General features: G+C 36.5%; 1 protein-coding gene across 2 annotated transcripts in view; it reads left to right on the top strand.

Annotated features, from left to right (window-relative positions):
* dscamb (Down syndrome cell adhesion molecule b) overlaps positions 1 to 21,840 on the top strand; it is a 108,142-nt gene that overhangs the window by 71,888 nt on the left and 14,414 nt on the right. The window contains exons 8-18 of one of the 2 annotated variants that reach the window (XM_060875737.1): positions 11 to 283; positions 2,981 to 3,259; positions 3,751 to 3,870; positions 8,857 to 9,036; positions 16,180 to 16,376; positions 16,502 to 16,598; positions 17,149 to 17,277; positions 17,489 to 17,656; positions 18,922 to 18,992; positions 19,421 to 19,661; positions 21,552 to 21,698. In XM_060875737.1, the coding sequence (XP_060731720.1) occupies positions 11 to 283; positions 2,981 to 3,259; positions 3,751 to 3,870; positions 8,857 to 9,036; positions 16,180 to 16,376; positions 16,502 to 16,598; positions 17,149 to 17,277; positions 17,489 to 17,656; positions 18,922 to 18,992; positions 19,421 to 19,661; positions 21,552 to 21,698 (1,902 nt within the window). Of the gene's footprint in view, positions 1 to 10; positions 284 to 2,980; positions 3,260 to 3,750; positions 3,871 to 8,856; positions 9,037 to 16,179; positions 16,377 to 16,501; positions 16,599 to 17,148; positions 17,278 to 17,488; positions 17,657 to 18,921; positions 18,993 to 19,420; positions 19,662 to 21,551; positions 21,699 to 21,840 lie in introns of those variants that run through there. The other variant, XM_060875745.1, reaches the window with a different exon arrangement.

Genomic DNA, 21,840 nt, shown 5'->3' on the forward strand with positions numbered 1-21,840 from the left:
TCCCTAACAGGTCCTGCCAGTATCCGCCCAATGAAAAACCTCACTGCCATCGCGGGGCGAGACATGTTCATTCACTGCCGAATCATTGGCTACCCTTACTACTCTATCAAGTGGTACAAAGATTCCAACTTACTTCCGTTTAACCATCGCCAGCGTGCCTTTGAGAACAATGGCACACTGAAGCTGTCTAATGTGCAGAACTCGGATGCGGGCGAGTACACCTGTTATGTTCTGGTGGATCCTGAGAAACAGATCCATAGGAGCGTCCATGTTACTGTAAAAGGTCAGCTGACAAGTGCTTTAAGATAAAAAAAAAAGCATTTATTTACAGGTTCCAGAAGAACTTCAATTTATTCCATCACATAATAATCAAAGACAGTGTTGTCCAGAAAGGCTGGTATCAAAGGGCTGATCTGTCATTTGGAGATAAAAAGGCATTAGTATATGGTTTCTTTTTTGGCATCTATATCAGATTATTTGCTGTTAACAAACAAATTGCAGAATTAAATACAATAACAGCATTAATGGTGTAAAAGAAATACACACAGTAGTGTCAGGGGATTACACTGACAGTAATGTGAATAACCAGCCATCACCGGTTCTGAGAATAAAGGAAACACATATAGTTAATTCTCAATAGCACACTGTATGTTACATTCGTTTAACCAGCTATAATCCAGTCCAAGTTAAAAAATCATTGTTGTCTGTATGCTGTCAAGTAGCATCACCAGCATCCTCTCAGTCATCTTGTTACTCTTTTGAGTGGATGCCATCAGTGATGGAAAAAAAAAACATCTCCACGATTGAGTTAGCTAATTTGTTCATGCTTAAAATTCTGAAGCAGCTAGGAGGGAATCCCTAGAGTCCATTATCCCCACTTTGTTGTGAATTAAATAAGCAGTGAAGTGCTGCTTTAGTTCAACGTTATTTTAACTCATTGATTCTCGCGACAGGCTGATGCAAACCATGGCTGAATCCCCTGAGAATGCATTATGCTAAATTTGCCAGGAAAGGAAATAACCCTTTTATAGTTGTCTTTTTCCTCTTCACTGCTCTGCTTCTCCCCTCATTAGCTCACATTATGCCTCCTCCTCTGTGAAATCTGCAGATTTGGAACCATGGTGGTTTGTGTTACGGCAGAGCGGGACCTTGTGGTGGAAAATTGCCAATTATCTTATGTGCGATGACAAGTACTTGGTGTTTGCCCCGTCATCGAATGTTACATGTATCTAGTGATACATTCGTTTCCATTTATAGCTAGAATCAGGATCATTTTTTGTGGTTTTAAATGCACATCATAATGATAATATTCATTAATTCATCACAAATAACCAGAACATTCCACTGTTTGTAAAAGAATAAAATAAGAGGTAGAACAGTATCATCTTCCAGCTTTTTAATCTAAATTCAAAGCATTCAGACTACAGACTTTATCAAAGTATCGATATGGAAATGAAGTAGAAAGAAGAAAGTCATACGGCATGTGAATGTTGAACCTTAAAGTTCATGTTTTTACAGTAATAAATGAAACAATATAGTACAAGAAAAAGTGCAGTTACACTGAAAATCAGCTCAAATGTGAGTGACACAAAGCTGCTGGATTGTATGTAACCACAAAAAATGCAGATATTTGGTATAACCGCACGATTGCAAGCACTGTATTGTTTTTATCCAGCAGTTCTATAAAGAAGACATTAATATCAAGTAAGTGACATTTCAGACATAATATGACTTTATTTTTGCTTTGCTAGAAGGAATAGATCCCACAAAAGCCACACTCACTTTATAGTATGTCAGTTAGCTTACTAGCTCACACCGAGTTGTACATTTGCATTAAAGGTACTTCTGCTCAACCTGTCATCCATTCTAACTTTTTTCTCAACTGACAAGCTTTTATATTTCCAGTCAAAAGTTATATTCCTAAAAAGTTTTGTTTGCTATGTTTTGCCACTAACACTACTGTAGTAACCATCGTGAACTAGGTAGAGGAATTTTACATGAGGCTCACAGAGTGATAAACATAGTGAAACATCCAGAGTGAAACAAGAACTAACTGTCTTATAACTGATTAGTAGCTGATAGAGTTTTCAGGTTCACTCAGAGAAGTTTAAGTCAATCTGTTGCCATTAGGTCTGATTGTGCTAAAAACCACGTGGAGACAGTGATAACAAAAGTCTTCAACGTTTAATGAGATTAAAAGTGTATATTCATACAGACGAAAGCTGTAGTATTCAGTGTTATCTACTGATAATCAGAACAGACGTGGTGGTTTTCACAGTTACTGAAGGTTTGATGAGCTCAATACAAAGTGTCTGGGCTTTATGCAGGTTTATCAGAACAGAACAGAAAGAATGTCCAGGCCAAAGGATAGACGAGGTCATAGATAAGGTCATAAACAAATGGTATCACAGATTCAGCCCAGGACAGATCGTGCAAAATATATATTTTTTAAAAAATGTATGCAAATATATTAAAAATAATGCAAATATTCAAAATATATCAGTACCACATTTGTTACATTGCCGATGTCTTGGAACATCCATGAAACGAATTCCCTCACTAACATTCCCTCACTTCCTCCTGAAGTAAAATAAAAACATGCAGCTTGCTGTGTTACTGTGAAAACGTAAAGCATCAGCTGTTCTGAAGTGTTTCCCATGAAGGAAAACGAAAATGTTTCAGAATACAAAATATAATAAAAATGATTCTTTATTAATAAAGAGCCAGTTGAATCTTTTTATTAGTAAGATTATATTCAGCATCTGCTGTACTTTAAGTAATCTGTACTTATATAATATTAATAACCCAGTGAATTAAAAGTTACAGTAGAAAAGATAAAGTAAGCCTGTGATTTTTCCTGCAGCTACAGAGTCATGCTGTTACAGACAATTCATTCACTTCTGAACAGTCAGATTTGAGAATGAATCAAATGAATTATTTCCTCTCTCTTTTTTCCCTCTATGATGTCATTTCCTCTCAGTTCCACCCCTGATCCAGCACTCAGACTCCCAAAGCGCCTCTATAGGCCAAAGAGTCTTCATCCCCTGTGTGGTGACCTCCGGCGACCTGCCCATGTCCATTACCTGGCACAAAGATGGCAAGCCGATTAACGCCAGCTTAGGAGTCACTATCGACAATATCGACTTCACCAGCTCACTTCGCATCTCCAATCTGTCTGAGATCCACAACGGGAGCTACACCTGTATTGCCCGGAATGAGGCAGCTGCAGTGGAGCACAGCATTCAGCTTATTGTTAAAGGTCAGAGGTCAAGGTTCAAATTAAATTCTGACTTTATAGTTGGCAATAAGTTAAAAGATCAAGTCGGCAAGTGCTAGAATAAATAAATCCTTACAGAAGGTGTAACAGCACAATCTTCTTTTTGTTAGATTTATTTATAGATTTTATAACTGATTATAACTCATCCTACTGTAACGCTTAGTTCCTGTGAATTAGTTGTAACTTAAATGATGCAATATTAGAAAAACCTATATATGTTTACATCATTGTTTACAATGTAATGTTTACATCACTATAAATATCTGATGTGCCTTTGCTACTGTCAGGTTTCTGTTGGTACTCAAGTTTCCTCACTGAGTCCCAGGGACAGACGCCAGGCTACCTGCGTGACCCTATAAATAGTATAGACGATCGTACAGAGGAGTGTCTCAGATTTCTATAGTGTGGCTTTTATTGGATATAGATAACTGTATAACTGTTTGTTTGTTTGTTTGTTTGTTTGTTTTCCGCAGTCCCACCACATTTTGAGGTACAACCTCGTGATCAAGACGGAATCTACGGGAAATCTGTTATTCTGAACTGCTCAGCTAAAGGAAACCCGATTCCTACAATCGTGTGGAAACATTCAAAAGGTAAAAATTCTGTTGATGATAAAGTTATACAGAAGTCAATTAAATCAAAGAAAAATTATATATAAACTACACTGTGGGGCTTAATTAAGTGGCATGAATATACCATTCAAGAGATTTATTTAGTCCCGGGGCGGGGGGGCTGTGGGGGGGGGGGTGAATGGGGGATTGGAGGTGATGCTTGCCTCTGCCTTGGGTTTGGGTTAGAGTTAGATTGTTGAGTGATTTGGGAGTTCCTCCAGGTACTCTAGTTTCCCTCCATGTGTAGGATAATCTACAGAATGTAGACGGTCTCCTGAGAAGTATAGTGTAGTGTAGTGTAGTGTAGTGAAGTATAGTGTAGTGAAGTATAGTGTAGTGTAGTGAAGTATAGTGTAGTGAAGTATAGTGTAGTGTAGTGTAGTGAAGTATAGTGTAGTGTAGTGTAGTGAAGTATAGTGTAGTGTAGTGTAGTGTAGTGAAGTATAGTATAGTGTAGTGTAGTGAAGTATAGTGTAGTGTAGTGTAGTGTAGTGAAGTATAGTGTAGTGTAGTGTAGTGTAGTGAAGTATAGTATAGTGTAGTGTAGTGAAGTATAGTGTAGTGTAGTGTAGTGAAGTATAGTATAGTGTAGTGTAGTGAAGTATAGCGTACTGTAGTGAAGTATAGTGTAGTGTAGTGTAGTGAAGTATAGTATAGTGTAGTGTAGTGAAGTATAGTGTAGTGTAGTGTAGTGAAGTATAGTATAGTGTAGTGTAGTGAAGTATAGCGTAGTGTAGTGAAGTATAGTGTAGTGTAGTGTAGTGAAGTATAGTGTAGTGTAGTGAAGTATAGTGTAGTGTAGTGAAGTATAGTGTAGTGAAGTATAGTGTAGTGAAGTGTAGTGTAGTGTAGTGTAGTGAAGTATAGTGTAGTGAAGTATAGTGTAGTGTAGTGTAGTGTAGTGAAGTATAGTGTAGTGAAGTGTAGTGAAGTGTAGTATAGTGTAGTGTAGTGAAGTATAGCGTAGTGTAGTGAAGTATAGTGTAGTGTAGTGTAGTGAAGTATAGTGTAGTGTAGTGTAGTGAAGTATAGTGTAGTGTAGTGAAGTATAGTGTAGTGAAGTATAGTGTAGTGAAGTATAGTGTAGTGTAGTGTAGTGTAGTGAAGTATAGTGTAGTGAAGTATAGTGTAGTGTAGTGTAGTGTAGTGAAGTATAGTATAGTGTAGTGTAGTGAAGTATAGTGTAGTGTAGTGTAGTGAAGTATAGTATAGTGTAGTGTAGTGAAGTATAGTGTAGTGTAGTGTAGCGAAGTATAGTATAGTGTAGTGTAGTGAAGTATAGCGTAGTGTAGTGAAGTATAGTGTAGTGTAGTGTAGTGAAGTATAGTGTAGTGTAGTGAAGTATAGTGTAGTGTAGTGAAGTATAGTGTAGTGAAGTATAGTGTAGTGAAGTATAGTGTAGTGTAGTGTAGTGTAGTGAAGTATAGTGTAGTGTAGTGTAGTGAAGTATAGTGTAGTGAAGTGTAGTGTAGTGTAGTGAAGTATAGTGTAGTGTAGTGAAGTATAGCGTAGTGTAGTGAAGTATAGTGTAGTGTAGTGTAGTGAAGTATAGTGTAGTGTAGTGAAGTATAGTGTAGTGTAGTGAAGTATAGTGTAGTGAAGTATAGTGTAGTGAAGTATAGTGTAGTGTAGTGTAGTGTAGTGTAGTGAAGTATAGTGTAGTGTAGTGTAGTGTAGTGTAGTGAAGTATAGTGTAGTGTAGTGTAGTGTAGTGAAGTATAGTGTAGTGAAGTATAGTGTAGTGTAGTGTAGTGTAGTGAAGTATAGTGTAGTGTAGTGAAGTGTAGTGTAGTGAAGTATAGTGTAGTGTAGTGTAGTTTATTGAAGTATAGTGTAGTGTAGTGTAGTGTAGTGTAGTGTAGTGAAGTATAGTGTAGTGTAGTGTAGTGTAGTGAAGTATAGTGTAGTGTAGTGTAGTGTAGTGTAGTGTAGTGTAGTGTAGTGTAGTGAAGTATAGTGTAGTGTAGTGTAGTGTAGTGTAGTGTAGTGTAGTGTAGTGAAGTATAGTGTAGTGAAGTATAGTGTAGTGTAGTGTAGTGTAGTGAAGTATAGTGTAGTGTAGTGTAGTGAAGTATAGTGTAGTGTAGTGTAGTGAAGTATAGTGTAGTGTAGTGTAGTGAAGTATAGTGTAGTGTAGTGAAGTATAGTGTAGTGTAGTGAAGTGTAGTGTAGTGTAGTGAAGTATAGTGTAGTGTAGTGTAGTGTGCTGTAGTGAAGTGTAGTGTAGTGTAGTGTGCTGTAGTGAAGTATAGTGTAGTGTAGTGTAGTGTGCTGTAGTGAAGTATAGTGTAGTGTAGTGTGCTGTAGTGAAGTATAGTGTAGTGTAGTGTAGTGTGCTGTAGTGAAGTATAGTGTAGTGTAGTGTAGTGAAGTTTAGTGTAGTGTAGTGTAGTGAAGTGTAGTGTAGTGTAGTGAAGTATAGTGTAGTGTAGTGTAGTTTATTGAAGTATAGTGTAGTGTAGTGAAGTATAGTGTAGTGTAGTGTAGTGAAGTATAGTATAGTGTAGTGTAGTGTAGTGAAGTATAGTGTAGTGTAGTGTAGTGTAGTGAAGTATAGTATAGTGTAGTGTAGTGAAGTATAGTGTAGTGTAGTGAAGTATAGTGTAGTGTAGTGTAGTGAAGTATAGTGTAGTGTAGTGTAGTGAAGTATAGTGTAGTGTAGTGTAGTGTAGTGTAGTGTAGTGTAGTGTAGTGAAGTATAGTGTAGTGTAGTGAAGTATAGTGTAGTGTAGTGTAGTGTAGTGAAGTATAGTGTAGTGTAGTGTAGTGTAGTGAAGTATAGTGTAGTGAAGTATAGTGTAGTGTAGTGTAGTGTAGTGTAGTGTAGTGAAGTGTAGTGTAGTGTAGTGAAGTATAGTGTAGTGTAGTGTAGTTTATTGAAGTATAGTGTAGTGTAGTGTAGTGAAGTATAGTGTAGTGTAGTGAAGTATAGTGTAGTGTAGTGAAGTATAGTGTAGTGAAGTATAGTGTAGTGTAGTTAGTGTAGTAGAAGTATAGTGTAGTGGTTATTTTAATGTAGTGTAGATATAGTGTAGTGTAGTGTAGTAAGTATAGTGTAGAGTGAGTATAGTGTAGTGTAGAGTGAGTGTGTGTAGTGAGTGTAGTAAGTAAGTGTAGTGTAGTGAAGTAAGTGTAGTGTAGTGTAGTGTAGTGAAGTTTGTAGTGTAGTGAGTTGTGTAGTGAGTAGTGTAGTGTAGTGAGTATAGTGTAGTGTAGTGAGTGAAGTAGGTAGTGTAGTGAAGTATATGTAGTGAGTGTAGTTAGTGAAGTATAGTGTAGTGAGTGAGTTAGGTAGTGATAGTGTAGTGTAGTGTAGTGTATGTAATATAGTTAGTGTAGTGGTAGTATGTATGTAGTGTAGTGTAGTGAAGTATAGTGTAGTGTAGTAAGTAAGTTAGTTAGTAGTAAGTATAGTGTAGTGAGTGATAGTATAGTGTATGAGTAAGTGTATGTAGTGTAGTGTAGTTATGTGAGTATAGTTAGTGTGTAGTGTAGTGAAGTATAGTGTAGTGTAGTGTAGTTGTTATGAAGTATGTAGTGTAGTGTGTGAGTATTAGTGTAGTGTAGTGAGTTAGTGTAGTGTAGTGAGTGATGTAGTGAAGATATGTAGTGTAGTGTGTAGTGTAGTGAAGTATAGTGTAGCGTAGTGAAGTGTAGTGTAGTGAAGTATAGTGTAGTGTAGTGAAGTGTAGTGTAGTGTAGTGAAGTATAGTGTAGTGTAGTGTAGTGTGCTGTAGTGAAGTATAGTGTAGTGTAGTGTAGTGTGCTGTAGTGAAGTATAGTGTAGTGTAGTGTAGTGTGCTGTAGTGAAGTATAGTGTAGTGTAGTGTAGTGTGCTGTAGTGAAGTATAGTGTAGTGTAGTGTAGTGTGCTGTAGTGAAGTATAGTGTAGTGTAGTGTAGTGAAGTTTAGTGTAGTGTAGTGAAGTGTAGTGTAGTGTAGTGAAGTATAGTGTAGTGTAGTGTAGTTTATTGAAGTATAGTGTAGTGTAGTGTAGTGTAGTGAAGTATAGTGTAGTGTAGTGAAGTGTAGTGTAGTGTAGTGAAGTATAGTGTAGTGTAGTGTAGTGTGCTGTAGTGAAGTATAGTGTAGTGTAGTGTAGTGTGCTGTAGTGAAGTATAGTGTAGTGTAGTGTAGTGTGCTGTAGTGAAGTATAGTGTAGTGTAGTGTGCTGTAGTGAAGTATAGTGTAGTGTAGTGTAGTGAAGTTTAGTGTAGTGTAGTGTGCTGTAGTGAAGTATAGTGTAGTGTAGTGTAGTGTGCTGTAGTGAAGTATAGTGTAGTGTAGTGTAGTGTGCTGTAGTGAAGTATAGTGTAGTGTAGTGTAGTGTGCTGTAGTGAAGTATAGTGTAGTGTAGTGTAGTGTAGTGTGCTGTAGTGAAGTATAGTGTAGTGTAGTGTAGTGTGCTGTAGTGAAGTATAGTGTAGTGAAGTGAAGTACAGTGTACTGTAGTTTGGTATAATTTAGTGTAAAAGACAAAATCCAAATAAGAAAGAAATGTTATCCTTACAGGAATTTAGTTTATCAGCTATCACAAATGTTCCTTTATTAACTCGAGTAATAAAAATATTCAGATACTTTATTTAAATTCATTAAACATAAAGTTCAGGTCTGCATGAATAAGAATTAGATACTAGGAAACTGAGGTATTAGTACTTCTGGTTCTAGAGTTTCTTTTTAATTTGTTTTTATTATTAGAATATTTTTTATTGCTGTTTGATTATTAATGTGGAAAATAAATATCATCAGCTGTAATAATGATATTCAGGATAGAATCTACTAATGAACAGGAGAATTCTTCTGCAGCCTAAACACACACACACACACCTCCTGTGTATATGACTTATTACAGATGTTGTATGGACCTAATCTAATCAATTCTACTTGGAATGCAGCTGATTTGGAGCAAAAAACGCTTGAAATCATGTAATGGATTTTTCTTTCCTTCTCACTGTACTGTGTTCCCAGGTGCGGGAGTTCCTCAGTTCCAGCCCATTGCATTGAACTCAGGATCTCGTGTGCAGTTGCTGGAGAGAGGCTCACTGCTCATCAAACACGTGCTGGAGGAAGACAGCGGTTACTACCTGTGCAAGGTCAGCAACGACGTGGGCGCTGACATCAGCAAGAGCATGTACCTCACCGTCAAAAGTAAGGAGCCTCAACCAGCTGTGTGTGTTTGTGTATTCCATATAACATTAGGTACAATTTGTGTATGTGACTAATATTATCCAGGTGGGTATTTAAATACGAATCTTTATTAAATTCAAAGCTCATTAGTGCAGAGAAAACGAAGGCATTTCTAATAATTAGATATTCTTCAGTACTGAATTTTAATGTATATAAATAGGTATAGAATATAATACAAAAGAAGTCATAATCATGGTGTGTGTGTGTGTGTGCATGCGCGTGAGTGCAACATTGCAGTGCAGGCCTGCAGGCAGATTTCTGCCCAGTTGAGTGTTGTGGATGCTCTATTGTGCTCTTTAACACACTATATTTACTACAGAACAGCCTTATATCCTCTCCATTAATCCTTCACAACATAAACACAACACAACAGCTCTGCCACTGAAGACAATACATACATCATGTATAATCCATAATTCCACCTTCTCATCGTTCATCTAGTTATGATTTTGATCCATTTTGGTATTTTGATTAAAATCATGCCACTTAGAATATGTATACGATCGTCTGCTTGTAATCATTAAGTTTGTAATTATTATAAGAACACTAACGATACATTTCATACCTGTAAAGAAAGTGTATTTAGTAAGTGTAATATTGATAATACTTACTTTAGAAATAAGTATCTTTTAGGGTAAAAATATTTACTGCATAGAATGTTATGAATGAAATAACACTGAGTGGTCTTGATGTATTTTATTCCTTTTATGCAACAGCAACATCCCAAGGCTAACAGTATAATATATTTTTTGTTATTATTTTATATTATTTTTGTATATTAAAGAACAGCAGATCATCCAGGTCCTGCATTGTTATAGAATGTTATAGAATCTCTGCAAAAGATGTTTTTTCCAGTATGTAATGTTATTTCATAACTTAAAAAAGGATTAATGCACACCTGATTTTAAAAATTTTGATAAATGAAACAGCTCCTTTTCACTAATCAAACAATTCAAAAATGAAGATGGAGTTATTGATAGCGAATGGACCAGCATTATTTTTGCATTTTTTCATTGTATTGTTATTAGAATATACATCCAAGATCCTGTACTGTAGGATTTTTCTTTTTCTTTTTTTTTCTTTTTATTTTTCTCTTCTTGTTTCGTTTCCTTTCTCGGCCGCTCACTGTGAAAGCTCTCCTCAAAGGGAAAATGTGCAGCTCATGATCAATTGTGCATGGAAAAGGGGGAATCACTTTGGCATGGTAGCATGTTACACACACACACACGCATGCACACACTTACTGCGCCTCCCAGCATGAAGGAAAATGCATTTTACTGCACTCCACTAGACAGCAGGGAAGAGTTTAGGTGATACCATGTGAGTGTTTAGGAGGGGTGGAGAGGGCTGTAGTTGGCCAGCTAAGGTGCATTGACGTGGCCTACTTTCCCCAAGGTGCCCCTGTAAGTGTAGCAAAAAAAAGGCTTTTTCATACATCTCTGCAGGTCTGAGCACTAAAAACACATCATACTGATCAGTTCTTCTGTGGCATGAAAAAAATCAGTTCAATTTTATTTGTATATTTTATTTCAAATCAAATCAAATTTTTATATTTTATTTTATTTTATTTGCTTTATATTTTATAAAGCAGCTTTACAGTGATAAAAACATTCTGAATAAAAATTATAAAGTTTAAAATTTAGATTTATATTTATTCCTAATGAACAAGTTAGAAATAACAGTGTCAAGGAAAACCTGGTGAGATGATTTGAGGAAGAAACCTTGAGAGGAACCAGAAACCTCGTCCTTATTTGTGTGACGCTGGTTTGATAGTGGGATAGTAATAATTTTGTTTCAATTACATTTTTTCAAGGCAGTGATTTACTTTCCTAACGTTTTTCTAATTTCACCTATTAAGTTCCACATGTAACTAACTGTAAAAAAAGAATAATAATAATAATCACACATTAAATAAATAAATCTGTGAAAAAAGAGTTTTTCCTTTACAGATTTGAAAATAAATTGAGAAATTTCAAACAACTTCTTACACTAATTACCATTTATTTTTTATTGTCACTATGGCCTTCATTTTTTAAGGGTCTTATTTGTTGGGCAGTGGGCAGGAAGTAGGGCAAGGTCGAGTTTTGTCAGCTCCAGATTTACATTTACCTTTTATTTTCACTTAACGTTATAAACTTGAATCCCTGCTAGAGTTTGTTTTTACAGACCACCAGGTGGCGCCCTGTTAAATCCATGGAAATTAAATTCTCACAGTGCTATTTTTTTATTTAATTTTTTTGCTATGGCTGTCCCAGCAATGCCAAGTGCTTTTAAATAAACAGATGAAATTCCAATTCATTGATCATTTATTAATGACCAGACAAAATCAATTAAGTATTAAATCATCAGAACCAAGAAAAATCTCTCAGCACAGCAATACAGGTCTTTCTCATTGTAAATAAAGATAATTAATAAAACTGTGTTGCATAATCCAGCAAGCTAATGGTTCTACTGCGCTCATCCTTCAGGCGGTGACATACGTTATCTCGGCCTTCCAGAAGTTTGGAGTGACATTTTTATCTTCACTTAATGGCAATCAAAAATGATTGGTTGATTCTGATTATGCTGCTGGTTAATCGGACGCTTGCAGCCTTCTGTCCTGCTTTTGAAACCCTGTGTGTGCTTTCCTGGCTGCATCTGCCTCAAAAACAAGGAACAAATGGCACGTCTTAAATCGCATACTTATGCACTACTCTATGCCAAGAAGAAGTGCATGTCCTCTAGCAGAATTCTGCAATTATTCAACTGAAGATATTTGGACACTTCCTGCACTCAACGCTTGCAGTTTTGCTTACACAGTGGTGTTAACACCCAGGGTTAGGGATTAGGGTTAACACCTAGGGTTTGAAATTGAGGTTAACACTTAGGGATAGCGATTAGGGTTAACATCTAGGGTTTGGGATTAGGGTTAACACCTAGGGTTTGGGATTGAGGTTATGGGCTAGGGATAATCCCTAGAATTAAGCTTATTATTTAGGATTAGGGTAACCTTGTTTGTAAGGGTTAACTTCTAATCATATACACACATTGTCTAACCAAATTACAAACTTTCCTGGGTTAGGGATTGAGGTTAACACCTAGTGATAGGGATTAGGGTTAACACCCAGGGTTAGGGATTGGGGTTAACACCTAGGGATAGGGATTAGGGTTAACACCCAGGGTTAGGGATTGAGGTTAACACCTAGGGATAGGGATTGGGGTTAACACCTAGGGTTAGGGATTGAGGTTAACACCTAGGGATAGGGATTGGGGTTAACAACTAGGGATAGGGATTGGGGTTAACACCTAGGGTTAGGGATTGAGGTTATGGGTTAGGGATAATCCCTAGAATTAGGCTTATTATATAGGATTAGGGTAACCTCTGCTGTAAGGGTTAACTTCTAATCCTATACACACATTGTCTAACCAAATTACAAACTACACAGAAAAGTGACAGAAGGTAAAATGGTGATGATTTTTTTTTAACAAAAGGTTATAATGGCATGTGTATGTGATGTTTCACCCCACATCTTTATTTTTTACAGGATTTCTTTAATTTTCAAGCTATTAATATGTGCTCGAGTTTATTACTCTCTCTACAATCAAGACATTCCACACATTGACCATATTTTTATTCGGGAAAATGAAAAGATTCTGAGGAACGACTGAGAAGTTCCTACTGAATGAAATGGAGCTGATGGACGCTGCTGTTATTTTCCAACAAATTACCCTAAAATATTCACAATATTGATTAAATTATTAATATGGACTATTTGTCAGAATTCAGCATTAGATCAGAGGCTTTTCCTGCTTTTTCTTAACCCCTAAACAGCTGGAAAAAAGATCTACCTAATTGAACAGACTGTAAAGGTCAGTGAAGAGCACACAGATGAATGGAAGCATTCAGTAATGCAGTGATGGTACTGTGTGTGTGTGTGTGTGTGTGTGTGTGTGTGTGTGTGTAGGCATGTTTTTTATTTTTTGTATCTTGATACTGACCCGGTGTGTGTGTGTGTGTACACTGATATTTGTCTTGTTCCTGCAGATATCTGAACCCTCACTGTGTGTGTAATGATGAAAGGACCTTGTTTTACCTGTGGACTCATTCTGATTGTATAAATCACATTAATATGCAGAAGTTTAAAAACCCTAAAGACAAAACAAAAGAATAGTACGAGACCGTTTTGTTATAGGAAAACAGTCCACGCCGGATTGGTGTGTGATTCTGCTCATGTCTTCAAACTACATAAATTTCACACATGTCCTTCCCCACGGTCCTCCTTAGTTTTTTAATAGTTATGCGGTGCACCGGCCGCTGAAAGGAGACGTCTTGATGTGAGGTTATAGCTGCCATCAGCGCTCCTCTGTTTTACGAGCTGATAATATTACTAGATATTAAAAATATACATCAACTAAGCTGTTATGAGAATAGCATTTAGCCTCTGCTTGTTGGAGCCCCATTTCTGCTGACACTGAGAGCTGAATTGAGATTATTAGCAGTCTTCTGCTGTTAGTTCCAACCACTTCACTTATTATATTAACTATCAGGAAAGGAGAATTGAAGTTTGACTGAAGAATCTCTTTATCACAGAGGCTAAAAATTTGATGTCATCTGAAGGACATCTGAAACTCTTTAGCAGGCATGTAAGTGGTTACTCTGTGGGATTGGATTAGAATTTCAATTGTTTTATTAATATTTCTGTCTCTTGTTTTAAATTTCAGGCAACAGATTTTTATAGTTTGTGTTCAGGTTCATAGATTTAATGGTTGAAGGTTGATTTGATTTGATTTGATATTCAGTTTAATATTTTTAGTTAAAATTAAAAGTGCTATAAATATGTTTTATCATTAAAGTTTAAACCCTGTATTTATTTTTCTGTTTTACAGATTATAAATAAATATGTAGCATTTTTTAGGGAAAACCGTGTTTATTCTTACAGTTTTAATTATGCTTTTTGTGGATTTGTTGCAATTCCTAAGATCATAATTCAGGGTTTTCTATTGTTGTATTTTTTGATTTAAATTAATAATTTATAATAGTTACCTTTAGAGGTAAGACTACATCAGGAAAAACTTTAAATATACATTAATTATAGTTAATATTTAATTGTAATTTGCTTCAATCCTTGACTAATATTATACTTTACTTAAAATTAACATTTGTACTTTTAATTAATTAACATTCATTTATCAGTGAAAAAATAGTTTTTATATTGTTTATAATAAATGTTTTTTAATCATTTTATATCAAATACTCTTTTATATCCATTTCATCAAAATAAAATCAGCTAAACAAGAGGAAAATATTTAGATTTTATTTTTTTAATGTTCACTTTAGATTGTTCTGTAAAAATAAATGATTCAAAAGTGTTCTGTTCCACTATGTGGGGCTCAAGAATGAATAAGAAATTAGACTTAAATGTCTATGGGGCTCAAAGCTGACACACTCCATCACATCAGCATACACTCACTGCACCAACCTCCTGCTTCAGGAAGGAGAAAGTCCTGCGTGTGTGTGTGTGTGTGTGTGTGGAGAGAACCAAAGCACACTCATTATTTAATCATATCTGTTCTAGCTGCTGGTGGAGTAAGTGTGAGATCAGACTCTTTCTGCTCCAGACAAGAAGTTCTCAGTCATATGATTTTTTGTTTCACACAATCACAAGTTTGGCTGTTATTTGTTACATCTAAATACTAACAAATCTAGCTATCAGGTTAAAGCTCTATGTCTCAGTTGACATACTGAGAACAACAAAAACTGTTTATTTCCTGTTTAGCATGTGATGGATGGGAGAAGATCACATTATCAGATTCTACATCTGAGTTTTGTGACACAACGTTTCATTTTATATATATATATATATATATATGCACAATTATATATTTTTTCACATTTTAAGTGTTTAATAATTTTTTCCAGAGGCCTAAAAAAGTAATTTATGTCTGTTTTGTTGTGTCCATGTTCAACACTGAATGTTTTTCATGTCACACTTTACAGAAGAGGTTAAAACACACTCTAACAAGACACTCTGGACTTGTACATTTTTAGTTCATTCATTCATTCATCTTCTACCGCTTATCCGAACTACCTCGGGTCACGGGGAGCCTGTGCCTATCTCAGGCGTCATCGGGCATCAAGGCAGGATACACCCTGGACGGAGTGCCAACCCATCACAGGGCACACACACACACTCTCATTCACTCACACAATCACACACTACGGACAATTTTCCAGAGATGCCAATCAACCTACCATGCATGTCTTTGGACCAGGGGAGGAAACCGGAGTACCCGGAGGAAACCCCCAAGGCACGGGGAGAACATGCAAACTCCACACACACAAGGCGGAGGCGGGAATCGAACCCCTAACCCTGGAGGTGTGAGGCGAACGTGCTAACCACTAAGCCACCGTGCCCCCTTACATTTTTAGTTATTTCTACTAAAAGCTAAAAAAAAAAAACAATTACATTGAAAGGTTCCAATGAAACAAATAAGGTGTTTTTTTTTACACAGATGTTTCTGTCACCTGTGATATCAAACCTATTTCTGCTCTCCGAGATGCTCCAAGTGTTTGTTCATGAACAAATCTGAAGGTGTTCAAACATTAAAATTCTGTTTAACCCAACAAGTACAAACGTCTCACACTGAAAGCCAACAGAGTCTTGACTCATTTTATATCTCCAGACCTACTTGCTGTCCTGCTGAGTCACTGATACAGTGTGATATGTGTAAAGGTGCTGCACACTGAACACATGCTAAAGTTTGCTCTCTCTCTCTTTCCTTTTTGTCAAAGGAGATGTTTACTAAAAAAGAGCCTCGTTCTTGTGTTCATGTGTCGTTTGCTTTTGTGCTGTTGTTCACTGGATAGATTAAATGGCACTTGTGACTAATTGACATGATAAAGAGATGATTTTACAATTGAGAAGGTCAAAGATACTGAAATCACATGAATATGTGTGCATGAAAAGATCATATGATGCTGAGCTGCCACTTAAACCATGTAATGAAATGTAGTTGTATCGGTCATCAAAATGATTTTGTCCTTATAGCTATATTCCTCTCTCTCTCTCTCGCGCTCTCTCTCTCTCTCTCTCTCTCTCTCTCTCTCTCTCTCTCTCTCATCAGTTCCTGCCATGATCACGTCCTATCCTAACACCACTCGAGCAGAACAAGGTCACATGACAGAGATGAGTTGCACAGCACATGGTGAGAAACCCATTAAGGTGCGCTGGGAGAAAGAATCCCACATCATCAACCCTGATGTCAACCGCTTCGTGGTGAGCGTGAAGGAAGTGGCTGATGAAGTCATTTCCACCTTACAGGTAATCAATCCATTTACTGAATTAAGTACTGTTTCAGCATCTGCTGATCACAGACTACAGACTATTGTCACGACCATATGGAAATGTTCTTGCATCCATCCTTTATTTTATGATTCTTCACATAGATCTTGCACACAGTCAGAGAGGATTCTGGGTTTTATTCCTGCATTGCCATTAACTCTTACGGTGAAGACAAAGGGATTATTCAGCTTATAGTACAAGGTAAGGTTTCTATGTTTCTAAGGTTAAAAAATGAGGATTTCATGATTATATCAGATTTTTAAATGGTTCTGGGGAAAGTGTTTTACAAATCAGTGAGTGGGATCCAATAGGTGGATGGTCAGGTTCCTCATATTCAGAATTGGGTTAAGAAACTGACTAAACAGATTTTAAGGCGTCTCCATTCAGCTTATACAGTATACATGGTAGGTATATAAGGGGTTTTTAATAACTTGTACTTCCTTTAAACACTACCCCCAAAAATTATGGAAAATATATAATAATATTATACAAAAATATATAATAATAATGTTCAATAAATACATAAAGGAAGGAGATCATTAAATAGTAAAAAGAAAAATTAAACAGAAGATATTTTGGGAATCATTTCTTAAAGCATTTTTTTTTTTGTATATTATTGGATCAGAGATTTATTTTTGCTGTTTATATTCTCTTAAGGTGCTTAATTTTATAGCAAAAAAACACAAGATCTCCTACAGCTCATAGGACAGGATTTAATGGCGTCAGTCGCTTTTCCTTTTTATAACCTTAGATCGTCCAGACCCTCCTGAAGTAGAGATCAGAGAGGTGAAAGATCGAACCATTGCTCTTCGCTGGACAATGGGATTTGATGGCAACAGTCCGATCACAGGATACGACATCAACTACAAGAACAAATCAGGTGAAGAACACAGAACTTCTAAATATGCACAAATGTCTAAACACAGCCCTGAATTCAGAAACACTATTATTATTATTATTATTATTATTATTATTATTATTATTATTATTTGTCTCAGCATCATTATCTTTGTAACATGATTGTTACTGTGGATAGGAAGATAGTGTCATAGTGAACACTGTGGTATAACTGTGCACTTTTTCCCCTACAGCCTCATGGGCATTGTCCCAAACCACCAAAGACGTCTCACCACAGCTGAACCAGGCCACCATCATCGAGCTGCATCCTGCCTCCACATATAACATCCGCATGTTTGCTAAGAACCAGATTGGAGAGAGTCGGCCCAGTAATGAGCTCACCATCACTACAGATGAAGCACGTGAGTGGAGTCTTTTATCTAGAATGTTCACCCACACTATGTCCTACTCTTCCTCCCAGTGTCCTACTCTTCCTCCCAGTGTCCTACTCTTCCTCCGAGTGTCCTACTCTTCCACCCAGTGTCCCACTCTTCCTCCAGTGTCCTACTCTTCCTCCAGTGTCCTACTCTTCCTCCCAGTGTCCTACTCTTCCTCCCAGTGTCCTACTCTTCCTTCAGTGTCCTACTCTTCCTCCCAGTGTCCTACTCTTCCTCCAGTGTCCTACTCTTCCTCCCAGTGTCCTACTCTTACAGAGTCCTGTCCTTATGCTTTATCACATCAACTACAAAACTAATCAAGCAGAGACCAGCCATTAATCTTAGACTTACTTTATTTCGATAAAAAGGACTTTAAAAGCATTACAGAGAAATACAATGAAATCTAAATAATAATAATAATAATAATAATAATAAAAGGTTTGAACCTGTTTCCATGCTGTTCAGATTTCATACCTTCACAGTATGAGGCTATGAGTTATTAAGAGTTTCCCACATTATAATTGTCTAAAATAAACATATTTTACAGATCTATTAGAATATATAATGAGCCAAACTAACATTAAAAACGAATGATTAATCCTTAAATAATGTTTCAGAGAGCAGGTAGAGTATTTTTAGGGTTTTATACCGCTCATTTTTTGGTGAAAAGCATTTACTATTATATAATTATCATGTCATGAAAATGTAACAGCTGTTTAATTTCAATATATTTTATTGAATGTGAAACTGGCAGAAACATTTAAGAACTTTTGGGGTTTATTATATAACCTTATTATATAACCGTGTATTATTACATTTTTATTATTAAATTTAGCTTAGCTTAGTGTGTGTGTTCTGTGTGTGTGTTCTTTGTGTGTGTTCTGTGTGTGTCTGTGTGTGTGTTTTCTGTGTGTGTGTTTTCTGTGTGTGTGTTCTGTGTATGAGTTATCAATTTTCTGAAAATGTAAAGATGTCGCCATCTAGTGGAAGCTTATATATATAGCGTTTAATATTTCCTAACAAACTGTTTGTTATTAACACTCTTAGCAATGGATATTGTCCAAAATCAGCTTTATAGAAATATATAAAAGCAGGATATAATGATACATTTTTAATTTATCTCTATTGAGCAAGATGTGACTGTAACAGTTTGAGACGATATGATGAAGAAATCATAAGGGATCAAAAGGGATCCTCATCTGTGTGACACGGGATAGTAATGTGATGTCTCTGCTCCTTGATTTCTGCAGCTCCAGACGGTTCTCCACAGGAAGTTCAGCTTGAAGCCATTTCATCCCAAAGCATTAAAGTCACATGGAAGGTAAAAGAGAAAAACTGAGAGCGGAGCTTGTAACAGTAACAGATTTGTTTCTCTCAATCTGGCAGGTGTTAGAAAGCGAATTATTTTATTTAATTTATTTTACTTTAAATAATTCGGTTTTTAATTGCCATTGTGCAGTTCTCTGTTTTAGTGAATCAGTACGTTTGTAGAATAATTGGGAAATAACACATTATAATTGTCTTAAAGCAGAACCTTTTGGAACAGTGTAGCAGAAAGTCTTCATTAGTGCACTATAACACTTCATTAGTGCAGTATTGTGTGCTGTATAATGCACATCAAACAACTTTATTTATTATATTTATTATTTTAAGAGATGTTGATCTAAAGCCGTAATTTAGACAAACCTCCTCAAAATGTTTATTTCCATTTTCATTGAAACCTTTTGTATGTCCTGTACTTACTCTCAGGCTCCTCACAAACACCTTCAGAACGGTTTGATCCGCAGCTATCAGGTGTGCTATAGGGAATATGGCACGGGAGGAAGCCCTCAGTACAACACCATCAATCTGGACACAGCAGGCGACATTGAGACCATCACGCTGGACAACCTGAAGAAGTACACGCAGTATGAGGTGCGCGTGCAGGCCGCCAACCGCGCAGGAATGGGGCCTACGTCTGAGGAAGCCATCATCACCACACTGGAAGATGGTCAGTCTGGACACAGTATACAGTCTGTAGATCAGATTGATTAGTGCTATTATCTCTTGTTATTTTGTAGGAATCTAATGGCAATAATACAATAATGGCTATAATACAACTAAGGTTCACACAGAACTAGGCTAAAGACACACTTCACACATCATATGTTAAGTCAGACTTTGTTCTTTATTGATATAAAAGCTCATTTCCAAATAATAGCAAAGACCTTTTTATTTACTATATCAGATTTTCAGTGGGTTAAATATGCCATTTGGTAGCATTGCATTTTAATTGTTTAACTTAAATCCAAAAAGTTATAATTATAATATTTTTATTAGAATGTCAGTTCATTTGTCCTGATTATTTTAAAAGTCAGTCGTCTTTTTGACAATAATTTATTTGTTTAATCTGATCAATGAGTCAGTTTTACAACACAAGTTTACGGGTTTGTGTAAACCCGGAATTCCGTAAATGTTGGGACGTTTTTTTAAATTTGAATAAAATGAAAACTAAAAGACTTTTAAATCACATGAGCCAATATTTTATTCACAATAGAACATATATAACATAAATGTTTAAACAGAGAAATTTTACACTTTTATCCACTAAATAAACTCATTTCAAATTTGATGCCTGCTGCAGGTCTCAGAATAGTTGACACGAGGCAATAAATGGCTGGAAAAGCAAGAAATTAAACAGATTCGGCTGGAAGAACATCTACTGTAGCAACTAATGATGTTAATTATATCAGGTCTGTAACAGGATTAGCTATAAAAGGGATGTGTTACAGAGGCAGAGTCTCTCAGAAGTAAAGATGGGCAGATGCTCTCCAATCTGTGAAAGAGTGCAGAAAAAGATTGTGGAATATTTTAAAAACAATGTTCCTCAGCATCCAATAGGCTGTGAATCTCATCATCTACAGTGCAGAACATCATCATTCAGAGAAACTGGAGAAATCTCTGTGTGTAAGGGACAAGACCGAAGACCTTTTTGGATGTCCGTGGTCTTCGGGCCCTCAGACGACACTGAATCACTCATCGGACCATGATTGTGTCAATGACATGACTACATGAACCCAGGAACACTTCCAGATACCACTGTCAGTGAACACAATTTGCCTTCCATCTGCAGATGACACCTAAAGGTCTATCATGCCTGTCGTGTCCTGTGGCTCGAGGCAAAAAGAGACTATGTTCTAGTGTTCTATGGTCAGACGAGTCCAAATTTAACATTCTTGTTAAAGAGGAGGGAGACGTTCCAGCATGTTGTCAGTGTTCAATTCCAGCATCTCTGATGGTATGGGGTCCATAAGTACATACGGTCTACATACGGTCATGTGTTGGAAGGCACTATGAATGCTGAAAGGTATGTAAAGGTTTTAGAGCCACGTGTGCTCCCCTCCAGACGACATCTATTTAAGGGAAGGCCTTGTGTATTTCAGCAGGACAATCAAAACCACATACTGCATAAATTTGGTGCATCATTAAAGGAAAAATACGTCAAAGATGACCAGGAACTCTTCAGCAGCTGGAAACCTATATCAGGGAAGAATGGGAGCAAATTCCAACATTAAATTTCCAGAAACTCATAACCTCGATGTCCAGATGTCCTCAAACCATTCTGAAAAGAAGAGGAGATGCTACAACATGTAAACATTTAGGCATCAAATTACAAATGAGTTCAGTTAGTAGATAAAAGTGTAAAATTTCTCTGTTTAAACATTTGTTATGTATCTATGTTCTATTGTGAATAATATTTTGGTTCAACTGATTTGAAAATCTTTTAGTTTTTATTTTATTCAAGTTTATAACATCCCAACATTCGGGTTTGTACAATATTAAGCTAGCTGTATGTAAACTTTTGCTAATGCAGATTTATTTCTAACGTTCGCTCTCATAGTTCCAAGCCGACCGCCTGAAAACGTTGTGACCACAGCTACAACCCCAGAGACCATCTCTCTATCCTGGGCTCCTCTCTCAAAAGAAGCACTGAATGGCATGCTTCTTGGCTACCGAGTCATTTACTGGGCCAACTTACCAGACGGAGGTGAGTCAGTCCTGTATACATGAACAATGTACAGGACACACAGTTTATCACCTCAGGACATTTGTACACTCAAACCACTAAAACACTTTTACACATGCACTTGCATATAGACTTTTGATCAGTAAAAATATTACTGAGCGTT

This window comes from Tachysurus vachellii, chromosome 1 (assembly GCF_030014155.1).
Source record: "Tachysurus vachellii isolate PV-2020 chromosome 1, HZAU_Pvac_v1, whole genome shotgun sequence".
Lineage (NCBI taxonomy): Eukaryota > Metazoa > Chordata > Actinopteri > Siluriformes > Bagridae > Tachysurus > Tachysurus vachellii.